At 48.2% G+C, this 20,536-nt stretch overlaps 1 protein-coding gene across 3 annotated transcripts; it reads right to left on the bottom strand.

The window, feature by feature from the left end:
• Positions 1-34: 34 nt before the first annotated feature.
• On the bottom strand, positions 35-19,448 carry LOC128827196 (chemerin-like receptor 1). Of its 3 annotated transcripts, none has more exons than XM_054011003.1 (2): positions 19,386-19,448; positions 35-1,488 (listed from the first exon to the last, which is right to left on the bottom strand). In XM_054011003.1, exon 2 carries the CDS (start codon positions 1,459-1,461, stop codon positions 541-543), a length of 921 nt encoding a protein of 306 aa, XP_053866978.1. In that variant the 5' UTR covers positions 1,462-1,488; positions 19,386-19,448; the 3' UTR covers positions 35-540. The 3 variants fall into 3 exon arrangements, with proteins under 3 accessions (XP_053866978.1, XP_053866979.1, XP_053866977.1); XM_054011004.1 differs by lacking the exon at positions 19,386-19,448 and adding an exon at positions 14,522-15,028; XM_054011002.1 differs by lacking the exon at positions 35-1,488 and adding an exon at positions 15,432-17,529 and having other exon boundaries at positions 19,386-19,431.
• Between the last annotated feature and the right edge of the window lie 1,088 nt (positions 19,449-20,536).

Raw genomic sequence — 20,536 nt, forward strand, 5'->3', positions numbered from 1 at the left:
ATAATCCAGAACCCACACAAGACCGCCAAATAACAGAGAGACAAAACAGGCTGCTCCCTTAGGCAGAGAGACACCAGTCACCTCACCATAGCTGGCTTTCTGCAGACTGACTTTGATTGTGCATGTTCCCCTACTGAGCTTGCCCACTGAACCAGGAAACCCCTCAGGAATGAAAGTGACAGCTTGTTAGTTTGACACAGTTTTCAGTACAACACAGAAGACAGGGAGAGTTGAGTGCTGGCTGAAAATGGCAATGAAGACACTACCAAAAGAAGAGGAAGACCCACCATGGAAGAAAAAACACCAAAAATGCAGACACGGAGAGACGCAATTTTTTAACAATAATTTCTTTTGAACAGCTTCAAAAAATGCTGCTGAAACAAACCCTAATTATTTTCACCCAAAAAAGAAAATCAATTTCTGAAAATAGGGCGTTCTGACAAAAAAAATTGGGCCAGTACAAAAATTGATTGTCACAAGTAACCGATGATATGACCCCAAAGAATCAAAATCACTATTCTCCTCTAGGAAAGTGGCTCCCTATCTATTTGCCTCCAATTCGACCAGCTCTGATCCCACATTGACTGGGGTTCGACAGATCCGCTTCTGTCTCCTGCAGCCAACAAAATGCTGTCGCCTGACGAGGTAGAAGAAGGGGTAGAAGCAGCTGTTGAAACAGAGCAGGCCATGAGCAAAGACAGTCCCAGTCTCCAGGGACTCCGTTGTCTCTGGAGATGATGCTTTGGGTGAGGTCTGCAGGAAGGCAATGACGTGATACGGAGACCAGCAGAGGAATAAAATGACATTCAAGACGAGGAAGCTCCGGAGGCGCTCCCTGGCCCAAGCCACCCGTTTCTGGCCCAGTTTGGCAGCCAGGGTGACCAAGCAGATGCTGATCAAGGCTAGTGGGACCAGAAACCCAACCAGGAACGGGGTAGCGACGTTGGCTGCTTCTCCACTCTCACTTAACAAGAGACTCTGATCAGAGCAGAGGCCATGGTAGCGCCAGCTGACCGCGACAGCCAGAATCCAGATGCCCAGTGTGACCAGGGAGGCCAGATGGACTGTGCGGTGGTTCTGGGCCCACACGGGGCAAATTGTGGTGACACAGTGGTCGGCGCTGATGGCCGTGAGGTGGAAGCTGCTAGAGAACATGCTGAGGTAGGTGATAATGTTGGTTATCTTGCACAGGATGCTTCTCAAATACCAGTGGAAGCCCAGGGCCACCTGGGCCACCATGAGAGGCAGGAAGACGGTGAAGATAAATCCAGCAATGGCCATGTTCAGGTGCCACATGGCATTGACTGTTTTCTTCTTCCGGTAGCTGGTGATGAAGATGATTATTCCATTCCCCGTCCCACCGAGGATGAAGGCCAGAGTGCAGAGCACCATGAAAACTAGGTGCAATGTCTTCAAAGGAGCTGTGACGTGAAGATGGGCAGCTTCTTCATAGGCCATCATCTGGGGATATACAGAGGCCGTGCAGTTCTGGAACAGAACAAACAAAGAAGGAACAAATGTGAAGTCTTAATAACGGAGAAAGAGACAGACAGAAGTGGATCATGAAGATGGATGAAAACTTTGGCAGAGCTGTGGCACTGATATATGTTCCACAGGTCAGAGGCGGTCTATGCACAGCAGCTCTGGTAGTGCAGAAGGAAAAAGAAAGCAAATGATACTGGTAGAAAAGCAAGAGCAAGTGGGGAAGGGGAAGGGAAAGGGGGAAAACCAAAATGATTTTTTTCTCCACTATCTCTTTTCTACTTTTCATCTTTTCCGATGGCCACGAAAAATCTTGAAGCTGAAAGTCGAAAGCCAAAGTTATCTGGTGTTTTAAAACAGAAACAAAATGAAAATAGCAGTTTGAAAGGAAGAGAAAATGGTTCATTGGGGCGAGAAATTTTCAATCAACATTTTCAGTTAAAAAAATAATGCTGTTAAAATGGAACTTTTTTTTTTTATGAAATCCCAAAATCCAAACTGGAAAGCAAGATTAGTTCCACTTCTAAGAAACGACAATGAAACGAAAACTGCGATTTGAGACAAAATGAAAAAAAATCATTTCCCTTCGAATGTCATCCTTGAAAAACGTGAAATACTTTGAGTTCGACGAGATTGTATTTTCCAATGGAAAAAAAATGTGGTCAAAAAACTGTCAATCAGTTCTGGTTCTAAGGCCGCTCTGGACTGAACAATAAAACACAGAACCAGAGTGCAAATACACGTTATGGCAAAAGATAACGTTATACTTTCAAAGAGATGGTTAAGGGGTGAGCTAATTCCAGTCTGTAAGTACCTGTCTACCTAGAAGAACAGAATCCAATGGCTGGAAGTTTAAAGCTAGAGAAATTCAAACTAGGTGCAATTTTTTAACAGCCAAGAGAATTAACCATTTGGACAATGTACCGAGGCTCATGGTGGGTTCTACATCAATGGCTATTTTTAAATCAAGGCGGGATATTTTTCTCGAAGATCTGCTGTAGTTCAAACAGGAATTATTCGGGGGAAGTTCTCTGGCCTCTGTTAAACAGAAGGTCAGACTAGATCAGTGGTTCGCAATCTTTCCAGATTACTGCACCCCTTGCAGGAGTCTGGTTTGTCTTGCATAGCCCCAAGTTTCACCTCACTTAAAGACAACTTGCTTACAAAATCAGGCATACAAATACAAAAGCATCCCAGCACACAACTACTGAACAATTGCTCTTGCATCTGAAGAAGTGAGGTTCTTACTCACGAAAGCTTATGCTCCCAGTACTTCTGTTAGTCTCAAAGGTGCCACAGGACCCTCTGTTGCTTTGAACAATTGCTGCCTTTCTCATTTCCTCTGTATGAAATTTCAGTTTGTACTGACTTCGCTGGTGCTTTTTGTGTAGCCGGTTGTAAAACTCAGCAAATTCCAGATAAATAGATGTATCCCCTGGAAGACCTCTGCGTACCCCCAGGGGTACATGAACCCCTGGATTAGATTATCTCAATGGTCCCCTTTGGGTTTAGAATCAATGACTCTGTAATAGAGCTTTAAACAGAGAAGCAGCCTCTTTTGTCTCAATGGGCAGGCAAGCTGTGATAAATGAAGGGAGGTGTAGCTCCCTTTGATGGACACCCAGCCAGCCAGTTAGCTGTAAAATCCCCCTTGGTGGCTGTTCTTTACTTGCTTTACCTGTAAAGGGTTAAAAAGTTCTACCTTCCCATTGGCTCTTTTGGTCAGGTGCCCACTTCCTGTTCTTTATCTGGGGAACTTTTTAACCCTTTACAGGTAAAGCAAGTAAAGAACAGCTACCAAGAGGGATTTTACAGCTAACTGGCTGGCTGGGTATCCATCAAAGGGAGCTCCCCCTCCCCGCCCCCCGCCACCTTTTATTTATCACACAAGCTTTCTAAGGCTCTGGCCTGTTGCAGATCAGTTGCATAAAAGGAGGCGTAATAGAGCTGGACAAAACATATTTTCAGTGGGAAACTGGGTTTCGAGGAAAGGAAAATTTTCATGGGAGGTATCAAAAAGTGTGAAAAAAGGACTTTTTTTAGTGGGGAAACTGAAAATCAACAAATTTCATCCAAAAATAGTTTGGGCTTTTTGCGGTTTTCAGCCAATTTTTTTGTTTAGTTTGTTTTTTGTAGTTCTTGGCCTAAATATTTTAGCCAGAAATGTTCAGTTTGCCGTCCACCCTCCACCCGCTCCACACACACACAGTTCAGCTTTCAGTTGATTCTCTCTCTCTCTCTCTCTGTTTTTCCAATCAAAGATCAATTTTTTTCTGCAGAAAAGGTTGATGAAAGCAACCCCCCCACACACACACTTTCATTGAAATTTTCCCTGGAGAAAACCCCCATTTCCCAATAAGCTCTGATAATGAATAATCCAGCTGTCTTTCCACATCAGGTTTTATGAGAGGAATTTGGGGCAGATGAAGAGTCCATGAGATGAGTTGGAAACAAAGAGCATTGTCTTTTAGCAGCTATATTCCAGCAGCAACAGAGAGAGAGAGCTAGACCTAACAGAGCTGCTCCGTGGGCATGGGGCACTGGTAACATTGGCTGATCCCTATCTAGAAAAGAATTGCATTTGTGAATTAAGGACATGTATGTTCATGCTGTAAATCAACGAACTGCACTAAGGAAAGGTCTAGATTTTGCATCACTGGTGCTGCATCCTCCTGGGAAACCAACCTAGCTCAGCACCAAATCTGCCTTTGCTTAACAAAGGGATACAAGATAACATCTTCTGTGCCAGGTTGAACATACCTGTCCCTCCTCACCCATACCACTCCACACCATCGATTGCTAATCCATGCTGATGGACAGAGGAAAACGGAACATGGAGTGTCTGCAGAGACAACAAACTCCACCAATCCTGAAAAGAAGTGAACTGACTGCCTCTACTCAAAATTGGCTTCTGTTTCGCAAAGGGCCACTGACAATGCATCCAAAGCAAGGAATGAGAGAGGAAGAGATCATAACCACAGCAGCAAGACAGTGGAAAGTGGAATAGGAAGGGTCTTTGGATATCACTAACTCTGCACAGTCTGGGATGAAATTAACTGAACCTCATACATCAAAATTGGTATCTGTTTGGTCAAGAGACGTCAATTCAAGTCTCCGAGGCAGGGAGTGAGAAAGAGAGGGAAATGTCCCCCTGGATACAGAAAACCAGAGGGAGACTGAGCTGGAAGTGTCAGGGAAGAAATTAATCACCACTTTTGCAAAGACTGAGAGGTTCCCAAAGACAACCAAGGATTGAAGGAGGGGAAGGGATGCAAGGGGAGGGCTAATCCAGATGACGGAAGCGGGGGGGATTCTTCTTCAAAATGGGGAGGGGAAGAGAAAGAGCTGGCAAGGAGGATCATTTTCTTACCTGTGCCTCAGGTGGCTGCGACATCACAGAGTCAATCCCGGGTGCTCGACGTGGCTCACAGAGATGGTCTCTGTCTGGGGGCAGGAAGCTGTTCTTATGTGGTTTTTGCTGGGCGGGGGAAAGGTGCAGATGGGGGTTGGGTCCAACAGCCTCTGCAAAGCCTCAGAATCTTCGGGCATTTGCTGCTGTGATCTGAAGGTCACGTGGTTCCCCCCACCCACCCACTCACCTGGCTCAGCCCTGGACCCCAGTGCCTCTTGCTGTGCAGAATCAGCATCATGGTTCTAAGAGATGAAGGCTGACATCTGGGGCTATTTTGTGGGGCCCTGCTGGGACACAGCCACGTCCTGGCATGGCCCCGGCCCTTCTCACCAAGGGAAGCAGAGATGGAGGTTGTATTGATTAAGTATCATGCCGTGGCCCCTGGAAAAACTCCACTGAGGATGACGAGCTTTCTGGGGATTGCCGAGAGCAGACTGTGAAGGAGCCAGGGCTGGCAGTCAGGACTCATGGGGTACAGGCCTGGTTCTTGGAGGGGAGTGGGGTCTAGTGGGTTAGAGCAGGGAGACTGGGAGTCAGAACTCTGGGGTTCTAGCCCTGTCTCAATGAAAAGATGAGAACATAGACACAGAAATGGTCAGGTTTTACACTGCTGAAACCCATTAGACCCCACTCCCCTTTGTTCTCTGCAACTACAATGGCTAGAAACAATTTTTTTTCAATGAAAGCTGAGATTGTTTCCAGGAACTGGAGGTTATATGAAATATGGTGTGAATTGTGATGAAATCATGCTAGGTACCAATGCTGCAAAAGGCTTATTTTGGAAGAGGGGGAGTGATTTTGTTTCACAAAATTCTGAATTTCTCAAAAAAGGCAGATTTCCTTTGGAAAACACATTCAACAAAAATATATTAACATGCGAGTCAAATTCTCCATTTTTTTCTAGTGACTCATCCTCACCAGAACTTGCAGAGAGAGAGAGAGAGAAGCAACCAGCTTAACCATGAAAGTTATTTATTGCCAGGTAATAATCATAGGGGAGCCAAACAAACAAAACAGTTATAAAATTAAATCTAACTTAAATTTGATTGCAAAAGTAAGGATTAGAAAACTATAACTGATCACACATGTCAGGGTCAGAAGGCTATACCTAAGAGAGAGAGAGCGCAAGAGCGCTGGGTTCTCACCACTCTGTGAAGCTTGAATCAATCAGGGATCCCAGGTGGTGGTAGCTGAGGGTCTAGAGTGCTGGAGTCAGGCAGAGCCTCCAGCACGATCAGTCAGGAGAAGATGAAGTCCCATTGGAACTGTTGCAGATGTTGGATCCAGACATCAGAACACTTGAGCGTGGGTAGGCATTTTTGAAGGGAAAGAACAATGGTTCAAGGGAGAACACTAGATTTGTTTATGGGTAAACTGATGGCTCAAGGGAGTATACCAAAGTTGTTTTGTTGAGGCTAGACAATAGGAACTGATCATTCCTGGCTTTGGGCGGTGTTCCTTGGAGGGAGCTCACAATGCAATTATGGAACTTCACTATTTTGGATATCAATAATGGATTTATTATTAGGATTGGTCTGATAAGTACTGAGCAGGGTTTGTGCAGGTGTGGGTTCATTAACATCTGGAACAGAGATCCCCCATCATGCACTGCTTCCCTGCTTTTCTGGTCCCAGAGTTCAGTGAGGTTCTTGCCTTGCAATCTCTGTTCTCCATTCTGTATGCTAATTGAGATGCCTCCTTGTTCCATCTTCAATGCAAATGAGGCTAGGGGAGTTTCCTTAATTATGTCACCCTTTTCCAAAGGGGTTTAGGTGTGTCTCCCATGGCCTTTTCATTGCTTTTTGTAAGTCTTTCTTCTGATCAGTTTTGGTTCAAGCAGAGGCTGTGGGGGGTCTTTTGTGAGTCAGACAGGCTGGGTACTGCGCCCTGGTTTCCCAAGAACACAGAGCTGCTAGGTAACAAGTCCATGTGTTGCTGGGGTGCTTGCGCTGAGCGAGTATCCCCATCACATCCTTACTCCATGGTACCAGGTCTGATCTTGAATCCATTGCAGCTGCCGCATCAGTCGCTGGATCCAGCAAACCAGTAGAACCAGACCAATTGCTAGTATAATTTGGAAACTGATGATCACCACACTGGGGTGAAGCATGATATTCAAAAGACCTGTTGCACTAGGGCTCCACCCAAGCAAAGTCTCCCACCAGGAGCGATGGCCTGTGTTTTTAACTGTAGCTCCTAGCCTAGAGATTTTTTGGTTGTGGTGTTGAATCTCGAGTTTGCCATTCTCCCCCAACGTTCGGCGCCTCTGCAGCTCAGCTTATAAAGAGGGATGAGGGAATAGTCCCTTAATGGCAGTGAAATGGAGGAAACCTCCTTGTAAAGCTCAGGATTGGCATTTAAATGTTGTACAGTCCATCTAGGCACAGTAAACTTACTATCACAACTAACAATAGTGGTTATGTTACAGAAACAGCGATTAACGTAAGGCTCCATGGGTTGAATCCAATGTCCATTAATCAATACAATATAACATCTCATTCTTACACACGCACACACATGCTTTACCAACATAGGCAATAACAGACCCCTCTTCCTGGATAACATCGAAGGAACAGGTTTCAGAGTAACAGCCGTGTTAGTCTGTATCCGCAAAAAGAAGAACAGGAGTACTTGTGGCACCTTAGAGACTAACAAATTTATTAGAGCATAAGCTTTCGTGGACTACAGCCCACTTCTTCGGATGCATATAGAATGGAACATATATTGAGGAGATATATATACACACATACAGAGAGCATAAACAGGTGGGAGTTGTCTTACCAACTCTGAGAGGCCAATTAATTAAGGGAAAAAAAATTTTGAAGTGATAATCAAGCTAGGCCAGTACAGACAGTTTGATAATAGGTGTGAGAGTACTTACAAGGGGAGATAGAGTCAATGTTTGTAATGGCTCAGCCATTCCCAGTCCTTATTCAAACCGGAGTTGATTGTGTCTAGTTTGCATATCAATTCTAGCTCTGCAGTCTCTCTTTGGAGTCTGTTTTTGAAGTTTTTCTGTTGTAATATAGCCACCCGCAGGTCTGTCACTGAATGACCAGACAGGTTAAAGTGTTCTCCCACTGGTTTTTGAGTGGAAGAACAAAAGTGGAAGAACTGTTCGAAGGAACAGTGAGACTTATTCCCAGGTTGTGGGAAGAAGCATTGATCATGTTCCTCCAATGCTTGGTCTTCACAGATAGAGCCCAAACCTTCTTTTCTCCTACACCCCTTTACATTTACTGTGTTCCACACATTATCTTTCTGCTAGACCCAAGTGTTAGGATCTCTGGTACATTGCTGAGTTATCATTAATCTGTAATCCCTGTGAGACTACTGGGCGGATTACTCTAATTTCTTTGCCTGCCACAGTTATCAGGAATAACTGCAAGCTTTGCTGGTGGTGATTGTACGAACATTAACTAGTCTCCACCAGGGCCAGAGGACTAATTCTTCCTCCGTTACATGGGGCCGAATCAAGTTGATTGCATCCAAGGGAATTGGTCCTGCTATGGCTTGCTGAAGCATTCCCATGATTACGTTCTGGGTGAGAGCCTGAGCTTGTACACACGCCGAAGCCAATGAGACATTATTCTGGAGAGATTGTACACCAGACATCATTAACTCTTCATCTCTCTTTATGAGTCTTTCCCATCCAGAAATACCTTACTTATTAACTGTTGTTCCGCACTTAACTGTTTCAAAGATGCTGTTAATGGGGTTCCCATCTTTCCTATATTTTCAGTGGCATATAATAGTTTATTAGCCAGAATTTCTATGTTTGTGGCATCAACTAAAGAGATTCCTGTTTTTACAGGTGAAATCCAATCACTTAATTCCCTTTTTACTCTATTTACATGGCTGGCCCCTTGCCACATTCTTACCCATTCATCCCAACCCTTAAGGCTAGTTCCAATCAAGGGGGCACATATAGGTGCAATGTGAGGAATATTCATGCCCTCTAAGTGGAGTTGAACCTCCTTCCAAGAAGTCTGAGGTTGAAGAACCAAATGTTCTTGTTGATCCAATTTCAACGTATGGGGTCCTGAAATTGGGGTCCTTAAATGTCAGAGGGGAGCAAGGTTTGTGATCAGAGAGTCAAAATTTAAAACTGTTTCTTGTTGTTGACCCAGTTCCATTCTGTACAATCCGGGCTCATGGAATCCCTCTGAAATGGCAATGTGCCCATAGAATTTAAACCAAATTGTTGGCATGAGCTTGTCACAATGTGTGCCCTTTAATGGAACTACCCAGTCTGGGGGACCTTGCTGAATCAGGTCATGTCCAGCTAAAGTCCAGTTCAGTGGTTCCCCATTTACTAGGAACCGTGTGATATTCTTGTCTGCTGGTGTGATCAGAGACAGCCGCAGTTCAACTCCGAGTAACGGAGGTGTCTGGGTTCCGACGACAATGATGACACGTAGGGGCATGATTGCTCCCCAAACAGCGGAGGAAACCAGGGCTACCCTGCACCTTCCGCCACCCAGAAGGCTGTCACTGGGTGTGTTGGAGGGTGTACGTCCCATTTGAGACCACAACGGCTTCCAGAAGAATGGGATGGAGTCTGGGATGGTAACAAAACTTGACTGACTCTCCGGTGGCACTCTGCGTGCAATTGGCAACGCTTTCCCAGGGGCAACTGGTAGCGACACTACAGGGCCCGGGGGTTGCTCCCATTCCCATAGAATCCATGCATGTGGCAAAGCAATTTTACTTCCAGGGCTCCAGCTGGCAAGCACCTTCAGAGGCTCAGAGGGATCACAGGTACAGCATAGAGCCTGGACCGCATTAAACTCCAAACACTTATGAACAGCAGGGACTGGTGCACCATTGGGATGTCATGGCTCGTGTACGGGACCTGTGAGAACAGAGAAGAGAGAACAAACTCCCACACTCCCCCCGTATATAGTGGGGGAGTCTGGGACCAATATTGCAGAGTAAACATGAAGCAGTGACCTACATGAGGGTGGCCATAATACGTCGAAGACTTCTCTCACCTTTTCCTGTCTCAACATCGGGGTAGGCACTGACCAGCCCACCTAATGCCTATTTTCCAATAGCCCCAAGCCGTTCCTTCTTGCTGGCAGGGTGGAGAAGACAGTTATACTATTCCTTGAGGGTCAGGTGGTTTACCCTTCCACTCTTTGAGCTGTGAGGAATGAAACCATTTCCGCCAGGGTTTCCCATTTTTTCCATTCAGGATTTCTACCTGACAAACGGTGGGGCTGGCCCGATTCACAACAGAGAAGGGGCCATCCCAGGTGTGTGTCACAGAGTGCTCCTTTGCTGAAAACCTTCTGTCCATCACTGGTTGGCCTAATACCCATATTAAGGAGGTTTTCCCCAGCCCAGTTTTTTGTTCATGTTTTGCTGTACTATGCCTAGCTGTGCTGCCACTCACTTGTGTAAAGCAGTTATCGTCTCTGCTAAGGTTTGTACCCATTCATCTGTTCCCACCTTCCCTTCCCAGGTACTAGACAGCTCCACTCCCAACCACCATCTTTCAGGCGTGCGCATTTGCCTTCCAATCATAACTTCAAAGGGAGTGTACCCATGTATCGCCTTAAAGCCATTAAGATGATTCATAACTTTTCATCCCAATCCCTCTCTGAGCTCTTTACTTGTTTTTTCAAAGCTTCCTTTAGTGTGCGATTGGTTCATTCAACTTGTCCAGAGGATTCAGGGTGTCCAGCTATGTGGAAACAGTGCTTAATGCCGAAAGCCTTACATAGCTCTTGCAGAACATCTTCCACAAAATGGGATCCCAAGTCTGAATCAAGGACTCCGGGAATTCCCATTCTTGAGAAAACCATGTTAAAGAGGTGCTTAGCCATGACCGAGGCAGGGTTGCTTTTAGTAGGGATGGCTTCCATCCATTTGGAGAAGGGATCTACTATTACCAGACAGTATTTATTCCCTCTACTGATGGTGGGTAAAGGGCCTATGTACTCTGTCTGAATCAGGGACCAGACACCCTCTATTCTTTGGTGCCCCAATGCATTTTTTTTAACCTGGCAATCAGTATTAACCATGGCGCACTGCAGACAGTTCTCTCACCATTGATCTCTATCTGCTTTCATGCCTGGTCACCACCCTGTATCTTTAACCCTATTTAAAGTATCCTCTTTTCCTCTATGCCCTTGCTCATGCACAAACTGAATCAGGTCCCTCTGTACCTGGCTGGGGACTATTCAGTGCCTTTGAACACCTGCATCCACTGTGGGAGCTTTCCCTGTCCTGGCTAAGGACTGGATTTCTGTATCCCCATCTTGAAGGGTACTTAAGCCCAAGGTATCTATTCCTTTGCCTAAAGTTTTTCCCCGGGTAGTTCCTGCCTCTATTTGTTCTACCTGGTCTGTGTCTCTAGTGTGGTTCCTAGTAGCAGCAGCTTTGGCTAAGGCATCAGCTCTGTTGTTCCAATGTGCCTCTTCTGAGTGATTTTTCTGATGCCCCTTTGTGTGAGTCACCCAGGTGTCAGTTCTTTCCTGTTCATCAGTGGGTCTCCTCCCGGAGATCCACCGAGGACTTAGAACGTTTACTGATGCTCTGGTGTCCACTAGCAATTGGGCAAATATCCCTGGGTTCCCCACTGTAGCCCTCACAGTGGGTCTCCCCCATACATTGCACTGAAGGCTTGCGATCAGCTGGGGAGGCCCGCAGTGACCCGGGCACCCCTACTGCTCGGCCGACTCCCTCGAGAGACTCCACTCAGAGGAGGAGGCAGGGGTCTGGTTTTGACAGGGAGTGGGCGTGGGGGACACACTCCATACCAGGGCAGTGGGGCGGCGGGGGGCTCCCTGCATTAACTCTATTCTTCACATGACCTGAGACAAAGCATTAATCAGGATGCTGAGGGGCTGACAATCATATTTTCCCATATCCTCTCCTAAATTCACCAGCTCCATCTAAATCACGTTCCTAAGGCTCTCCTTGGGTCGGCGCTGCCCAGGGTTGTGGGAGGCAGTGGGGTTATCGTTGGGAGGGCGACTGGAAGGGTGAGGACCATTATTCACAAATCTAATGGCCTGTACCGGCTCTGAGATAGTCTTTTTGCTGATTTGTCTTTTTAAGACGCCATTTTCCTGTAGCAAGTCCCCTGCCTGTTTGATTTTTGCCGCTAGTTCACTCCAGGTTAGGTGTTCTATATCCACAGCCCCCATGGTCAGTTTTGTCTGAGAATTTAGTCCTGCGGAAGTGCTCTGTACTGATTCGTGTCCCTGATAATGGGAAGTGACAATCCCATTCGCTTCTGTCTGGGGGAATGAATCAGAGAGAACTGCCAGCTTCTATTTTTGAAATAGGTAAACTTCGGGGGCCTCTCCTGGTGTCTGCTCTTCCATTCTATACAGTTTCTTGAGGGAAGATGCAGGCAGTAATATTTTGAGAGCACTTATCATCCATTCCCGGGGCCCAGTGGCAGTCCGCTCCCAAGAACCTATGCCGATGTCCAGAGCATCCGCGTCCCAAGGAGAGGCGCATAACTGAGCCAGTTGGGTTAAGTCCATGCCGTCAGCAGAGGGGTGCATTTGCCAAACACGGGCCAGCCATGCAACGGCTGTGTCACGGCCCAGTGGCCCCAGTCTCTCGGCAATAGCCTTGGCTTGACTAGGAGATCACCTTACTACGTCCGTGACCAGCTCTGTGGTGGGGAGATCGGCTTCTGCAACTATGTGTTTAACCTCCCTTGTGGAAACAGGGGCAACATTATGCCTGTGTGGCCAATCAGGGTTGAATGGGTTTTGGGGGTCAGCATCAGACGCTTCTCTATTTTCCCAGAGGGCTGCAAATCACAATCCTCTCTCAATCTTACAGCCGCTACCACCCCCTTATGGGCACTAAGTTGGGCACACAATTTACTAACTCACATGCCTGATGTCCTGCTGCTGCCTTGACTGTCTTATTCTCATCTGCCAGGAAGCGAGTTGCTGCTTTCGCTTCTTCTGACAACATTGTTTTGTGTGTTAACTCTTTCGTATACTGTTCTGCATTCCTGCTGGCCTTGTCTCTCTCCTCTTGCGTATTTCTACATAGAGTCACCGTCTGAAGCTTTTCTGCTCTCAATTCACACCCGTCTGTCTCACATTTGTTCAAACGCTGCTGTAACTGCTTTTTCTCCAGCTCCGGTTCCTGCCTTCCCTTTACCATTTCAGCCATGTCCGGACATGCATCAAATAATGCCCAGGCAGTGGCCGCATCCTTTGCGCTACCCCGTGGCTTAAAGGTTCTGCAATATTGTTCAAAGCTCAGGCTCGCTTCAGTCAGAGGATTCTCACCCTTAAAGCATCCGCTTTCCCAGGGGCATTTCCCCTTCTTCGTTACCCATCTCTCTAACCTGTTGGTTTTCTCCTGTCTCAAGCGAGCAGCCACGGGGGGGTTTCCAGCCATCTCTACTTCCCTGATCTCACTAATGATCCCTACCAAAAGCTCTTTCACTTTCACAAAATCTTTACTTTTAAGGCACAACTCTTTAACTCCTCATTGCATGGTCCTACAGTTATTCTAACGATTCTTAACTTAAAAGTTACAGGACGTTACCAAATATTCTGTGAGAGGGAGACCTCGCTAAAGGAGCTTAGTCTGAAAAAGGAAGAGACAATCTGTGCCTCAGTTTTCCCATTCTGCAGCAACTACTCAACAAGTACCACATGATTAGGGTCACATGCTGCCCACGTTCCTCCACCGATTTGTTACCAGATTTGCCCATTACTTTGGGGTACGCTCATTTCTTAGGTTTACTCTTCTGGGGGGAGGAGGCGGGGGGTCTGTACTTCTATCAATCTACTGCTTGTGTCACTTGTGTTCTCATACGGAGCTCTACTTCTCCCTGCTGCAAGTTCCCTCTCAGTGGAACTATCCTGCATGACCTTGGTTCCCCAGGCTGGGTTCTTCCAGCCCCCCCCCCCCCCCCAAAATTAATGGAGATATCCTATCTCCTAGAACTGGAAGGGATGGGTCATTGAGTCCAGCCCCCTGCCTTCACTAGCAGGACCAAGTACTGATTTTGCCCCAGATCCCTAAGTAGCCCCCTCAAGGATTGAACTCACAACCCTGAGTTTAGCAGGCCAATGTGCAAACCACTGAGCTATCCCTCCCCCCCAATCAGTTGCGTGCACACACACACACACACACACACACACACTCTCTCTCTCTCTCTCCCTCCCCCCCCCCCCCAAGCTGACCCCTTAGATGTCCCTGGACTCAGGCTGGGTCAAGCAGCACTTTCAAGCTGCCACCCTCATATGTCCCAGGTTCTGCACGTCCCTATCCCCACTTTCATGTTATAGTTGTTCTGGTAGTAACCCACTTGATGAGCAAACCCCAGAGGATTTGGGGGTATTTCAGAGATCTTTGAGCTGAGGTACAAGGAGCGTTGCTGCAGAGTGAATGAGGAAACCAAAAAACACCCAGGAGGTGGGGGAGAGAGAGAGAGTGAAAGGAGCAACCAGCTTAACCATGAAAGTTATCTATTGCTGGGTAATAACCAGGGGAGCCAAACAAACAAAACAGTTATAATATTAAATCGAACTTAAATTTGATTGCAAAAGTAAGGATTAGAAAACCATAACTGACCACAGAAGTCAGGGTCAGAAGGGTATGCATAAAGAGAGAGAGAGCGCGCTGGGTTCTCACCACTCTGTGAAGCTTGAATCAATCAGGGATCCCAGGTGGTGGTGGTAGCTGAGGGTTTGGAGTGCTAGAGTCAGGCAGAGCCTCCAGCACTATCAGTCAGGAGAAGATGAAGTCCCAGTGGAACTGTTGCAGATGTTGGATCCAGGCATCAAAACACTTACTTGAGCGTGGATAGGCGTCTTTGAAGGGAAAGAACAATGGTTCAAGGGAGAACACTAGATTTGTTTATGGGTAAACTGATGGCTCAAGAGAGTATACCAAAGTTTTTTTGTTGAGGCTAGACAATAGGAACGGATCTTTCCTGGTTTTGGGCGGTGTTCCTTGGAGGGAGCTCAAAATGCAATTAGGGAGCTTCACTATTTTGGATGTCAATAAAGGATTTATTACTAGAATTGGTCTGATAACTGCTGAGCTGGGTGTGTGCAGGCAGGTTCATTAACATCTGGAGCAGAGATTCCCCATCATGCCGTGTTTCCCTGCTTTTCTGGTCCCAGAGTTCCATGCAGTTCTTGCCTTGGAATCTCTGTCCTCCATGCTGTATGCTAATGGAGATACCTCCTTGTCCCATCTTCGATGCAAATGGGGTAAGGGGCGTTTCCTTAATTCTGTCACCCTTGTTCCAGGGGTTTAGGTGTGTCTCCCATGACCTTTTCATTCCTTTTGGTAAGTCTTTCTTCTGAATGGTTTTGATTCAAGCAGAGGCTGCAGGGGGAAGGTCTTTCATGAGTCAGACAGGCTGGGCACTGCACCCTGGTTCCCCAAGAACACAGAGCTGATAGGTAACATGATGATGTACATCTTTCTGATGCTCTGTGGCCTGACCTTCCTCGCCGGGATGTTTTTGAATGACTACATCATCTTCCTCCCTGGCTTCTTCATGGAGAGGATGGTCAACATCTTCTGGTTCCTCAACTTGGCCCTGCTCCTCCTTCTCTGGACTCAATAGATAGATTGTGGCAGGCAACACTTAACGGTGAGGATAATTAACCACTGGAGCAATTTACCAAGAATTGCGATGGATTCTCCATCACTAGCAAATTTTAGATCAAGATTGGATGTTTTTCTGAAAGATAAACACTAGGCATAATTTTTAAGAAAATTTTATGGCCTGTGTTATCCAGGAGGTCAGACTGCAGTCTGAGCACAATGACCCTTTCTAGCCTTGGTCTCCGGGGTTCTTTCCCAGATCTGGGAAAGAGAGGGGCTAGTGGGTCAGAGCAGGGGCACTGGGCATCAGTCCCAAAGATTTTATCATCTAAACAGACAAATGCAGGATTTTTTTACAGCATCGGAAACTCCGGGTCTGAAGTCCTGGCTTATAGGCTGGGAACTGAACTCCTGACCCCAGAGGGCCGAGTCTCCTTAATCCTGTGGCCAAATGTAAATTGGGGGAAGTGGCAGGTTCTGGTTCTCTTTCCTTGCTGGTTCCTCTTTTCGGAAAAACAGAGCCAGAATCGACGTTAAAACTGAGGCCTTTATTGTTTGCCTCACACAGGATTCCATCCAAGCTAGGTGATAGCTCTGGGAGGGGAGTGGGGTCCGGTGAATAGAGCAGGGACTCCTGGGTTCTATCCCTAGCTCAGGGAAGGGGAGTGGGCGCTAGTAGGTTAGAGGGGGGGGGGGATGGGACCCAGGACTCCTGGATTCTATCCCCTGCTCAGGGGAAGGCAGTGGGGTTACTAGGTTAGAAGGGGGGGATGGGACCCAGGACTCCTGGGTTCTATCCCCGGCTCAGGGGAGTGGGGTCTAGTAGGTTAGAGTGTGGGGGATGGGACCCAGGACTCCTGGGTTCTATCCCCGGCTCAGGGAAGGGGAGTGGGGTCTAGTGGGTTGGAGCAGGGAGGTGGGGGTTGGGAGCCAGGACTCCTGGGCTTCTATCCTCAGCTTGGGGAAGGGAGAGGTGTCAGTAGACTGATCATAATGGGGGCAATTCCACCTCTGATCTACTGCTGTCCTGGCTCTTTCTGGGGAGGTTGACCTGGGTCTCAGCCTCACTGAAGGCCATCTGGAAGGCCAAGACCAAAGAGCGCCACAGCGTGTCCTTGCAGCTCCAGCTCATGAAGGCATACAGGGCAGGGTTGAGGCAGCTGTTCAGGTAGGCCAAGGGAAGCGCGACATCAAGGAGCACCTGTATTGCTGGATTCACCCCTTTTGCTGACATGGCCAATAGGTTAGAGAGGTGGTAGGGGAACCAGCAGAGGAAGAAGGCCGTCACCACGGCCACCATAATCTTGTAGGGCCTGCCAGAGTGCACCAGATGGTTCCTCATCAGTTTGGCCACCATGACTCCGTAGCAGGTCAGGATGACGGCCAACGGCACCAAGAACCCAGCAACAAAGCAGGTGAGCACCATGGCCTGGTGTCGATGCTTCCACAACATGGCCACCTCCTTGCTAGTGACGTTTCCCATTGGGATGTAGTTGTTGTAGCAGATGGTGTTGTCCCCTTCAAGCGGGAAGCTCCTAATGTCCCGGAAAATTATATATGGTGCACTGAGAGCCAGAGCTGCAAGCCAAACAGCCACAGCCACCCAGAAAGCCAGCCGGGGGGAGCGGTGGTTGTGGGCCCAGACCGGCCAGGCCACAGAGACGCAGCGGTCGATGCTGATGATGGTGAGGAGGAAGACGCTGGCGAAAAGGTTGAGAAAGGACACTGCACTGTGGATCTTACACAGTGTCTGGCCAAAGGGCCAGTGGAAGTTCAGCGCTGCATAGGCCACCTCAATGGAGAGGAAGGAGGTGAAGATGAAGTCGGCCACGGCCAGGTTGAGGTACCAGATAGAGACCACCGTCTTCGTCATCCGGAAGCTGGTGATGAAGATAACCAGGCCATTGCCCGTTACTCCGAGTAGGAATCCCAGACCAAAGAGGATGGCAAAGAGAACTCCTATCCATCCACGCTGGGCTCCATTCTCTTCTCCGTGCTGGTAGGGATTCCTGAAGGTGCTGTTCACATATGGAAAGGTGGGGTGGGCCCAGGGGAGCTGGAAGGTTGTGGTCTCCTCCATCCTACAACATCCAAACCCAGATCCACTGTCACCGTTAGTGCCGGTGGGGCGCGAGAGCAGAGGGTTAGCAGAGCTGGGCAGAAAACATTTTTCCCATGCCACAAATTTCTGAAACTTTTGAAAAATTGTCCCACCCTGAATTGGAGACAAATCTTGAAATCTCAACGTTTTCATGAACCAAAAACCAAAAATCAGTTCAGGACAATCATAGATTCCAAGGCCAGAGGCACCATTGTGATAATCGAGTCTGACCTTTACAATACAGGCCAGAGAATGTCCTCAAATTAATTCCTGTTGGAACTAGAGCAGATCTCTTCAAAACAATCCCACCCTGCTACCAAAATTGCCCATGGTGGAGAATCCACCCTCATCAAAACCCTCCGTTCTGATCATTTCTAAATGTGGCATTTTCAATACCACCTGCTTTTTATTTCTTTTTAATTGTTTTTACAAATGATAATTAGCTTAATTGTTCCCCCCCAAAAAAGGTGTTCTGAAATAATCAGATTTTTTCATTTGCAATGTTACAACTTTTTTCCCAAAAAACTTTTTTGGGTCAGGAAATTGGTGAAATTCCCAGAAAAACATTGATGTCAATGAATCAGCTGTTTTAGACATGAAACCATCTTGTCAAAAGTTTCCTGACCAGCTCTGGAGATAAGTAGAGTGAGACAGGGTGAAAACCCCTCCCCCTTCTTCCCCTTGCAGAGGGGGTGGGGCATTCCCTTTCCTGGGGGGCGGGATATCCCTGTTTGTCTCCTGTAGGGGTGGAGCTGCTTCCTCCCCGTCTCCCCTCACCCACAGCGCCTGCTAATTGGCAACCATGTCCCCACGCCCTCTGCTAATTGGCCACATCTCAGTGCTACTCAATAACTGTCTGCAGGATTGTGATGAACTGGGACTATTCTTAATGTGGTCTTTGAATGCTGAGAGGGGAGTTTAGCTAAGACGGTCTGCATTGGGGGATGGGAGACTGGCCGAGGGAGGATATCTGAGCATGTAACATGAGAACCCAGGAAGGGGTTAGAGGCCAGGTGACACCTTTGCCTGGGAAACTGAACAAAGGCTGGAGGAGGAGATGCTGGGGGAGTGAGAGTGTCAGAGCTGGCTGGTGGAATGGCTGGGAGGCAGACAGAGCTCTGATCTCCCAAGGGGGCTGTGGTGCCCTGGGACCCCAAGATGCACCTAATTGGGGGGGGGGGAAAGAGTCCTGTTGTCTGTGCCTGCAAGACCTGTCTTGGACTGTATTCCTGTCATATAAATAAACCTGCTTTACTGGCTGGCTGAGAGTCATGGTGAATCGCAGGAAGCCGGGGGTGCAGGGCCTTGTGTCCCCCCATACTCCGTGACAAGGATATTGAGAGATAAAGGGGGGGGGAGTTTCTGGGGCAGGGGTTGGTCTAATCCAATTCTGACTAGACCAATCAGTGGGGGGTAGGAGAGAGAGGAGCCAACCCAGGCCACACCCCCACAGACCAAAGTGGGGTGCAGCTGTACCGATGTGGGAATAGGGATGGGGTAGTTGTGTGGGGTGGGAATAAGATATCTCCCATCCAGGGCTGGAGCAGCTGGGTGTTGGGGTGGTATCTCCACACTGGTGGGGATATGGGGCCAGCAGGCTCCATTCACAGCCAGCCCCCAGGGCCTGCTGGTCCATTCCCAAATCTTCCCTGACTCAGCACAGCTCCGACCGCACCCTCTGCAGAGCCATGGCCCTGCCATCTACCTGGGGGATCCACTAGCTCTGTCGAGGGCAAGCTGGGGTATTGGGGGACTCCTCCCAAGAGGGACCATGCCTGGGGAGGGGAGCTGTGAGGGACCCGGGGCTGAGTTGGAAGGATCTGAGCCTTTCCTTACCCAGGTCTCAGAGGGACGTCTCTCTGTGGATCCCTAGAGCGGGTCTCCTACCGTGGCCCCAGCAGCTTGCACTCTGGCCAGGCTGGGAAACTTGAAGGGGTCATGGGAAAGGGGAAGGAGGAGAAAGGGTTTGGGTCTGGGGCTGCAGAAACACATCTGGAGCAGCCTCAGCACTTTCATTTCCTCTGGTGATTTGTTGCTAGCAAAGGGATCAGACAGCTTCTCAGGACTGCCCTGTGCTCCCCTCTCTGGTATTGTTCTAAGTTCCCTGTTTATTTTTTATCACGCCCCCCCCCCTCCTTATCCCACTTAGACCCCACTCCCCTCCCAGAATGGGGGAGAGAACCCAGAAGTCCCAACTCCCACCCTCACCCCTGTTCTAACTCACTAGACAGCACTCCCCTCCTACACCATGGGTGAGACCCCAGGAGTCTCGACTCTTTCAAGTTCCATCCCTGCTCCCTTTACACAATCTCAGTGGTGTAACAAAGTGGGGGATTTTCTGGGTTTTTTCCTTGTTTTTCCAATGGTTTGCATGCAGACGGAGTGGGACTCGGTTTCCCTGGGTGTTACTGGTTTAACGAGGTGATGGGAGAGGGAGTTTGTTGTTACAGAGGACCTGTGATGGAACTGGGGACCCCAGCCAATGGCCTGGAGAATGGATACCCCAGCGACTGGTGACCTGGTGACCCGGAGGCCCAGCTCAGGAGTCACAGCCAGTTCTGGCCAGTGGGAGGACAATGGGTTGTAAAGAGAGGGCCCCAGTGACCTAACTAGGAGGCGTGGTAGATACACTAGAGGGTAGGGATCGGATACAGAGGGACCTAGACAAATTAGAGGATTGGGCAGAAAAAAACCTGATGAGGTTCAACAAGGACAAGTGCAGAGTCCTGCACTTAGGACGGAAGAATCCCATGCACTGCTACAGACTAGGGACCGAATGGCTAGGTAGCAGTTCTGCTGAAAAGGACCTAGGGGTCACAGTGGACGAGAAGCTGGATATGAGTCAACAGTGTGCTCTTGTTGCCAAGAAGGCTAACGGCATTTTGGGCTGTATAAGTAGGGGCATTGCCAGCAGATCGAGGAACGTGATCGTTCCCCTTTATTCGACATTGGTGAGGCCTCATCTGGAATACTGTGTCCAGTTTTGG

This window comes from Malaclemys terrapin, chromosome 21 (genome assembly GCF_027887155.1).
Source record: "Malaclemys terrapin pileata isolate rMalTer1 chromosome 21, rMalTer1.hap1, whole genome shotgun sequence".
NCBI classification, from domain to species: domain Eukaryota; kingdom Metazoa; phylum Chordata; order Testudines; family Emydidae; genus Malaclemys; species Malaclemys terrapin.

What these genes read in the sequence shown, in the direction of transcription:
- LOC128827196 (XM_054011002.1), bottom strand. Translation starts at nt 17,528, where the DNA reads ATGGAGGAGACCACAACCTTCCAGCTCCCCTGGGCCCACCCCACCTTT.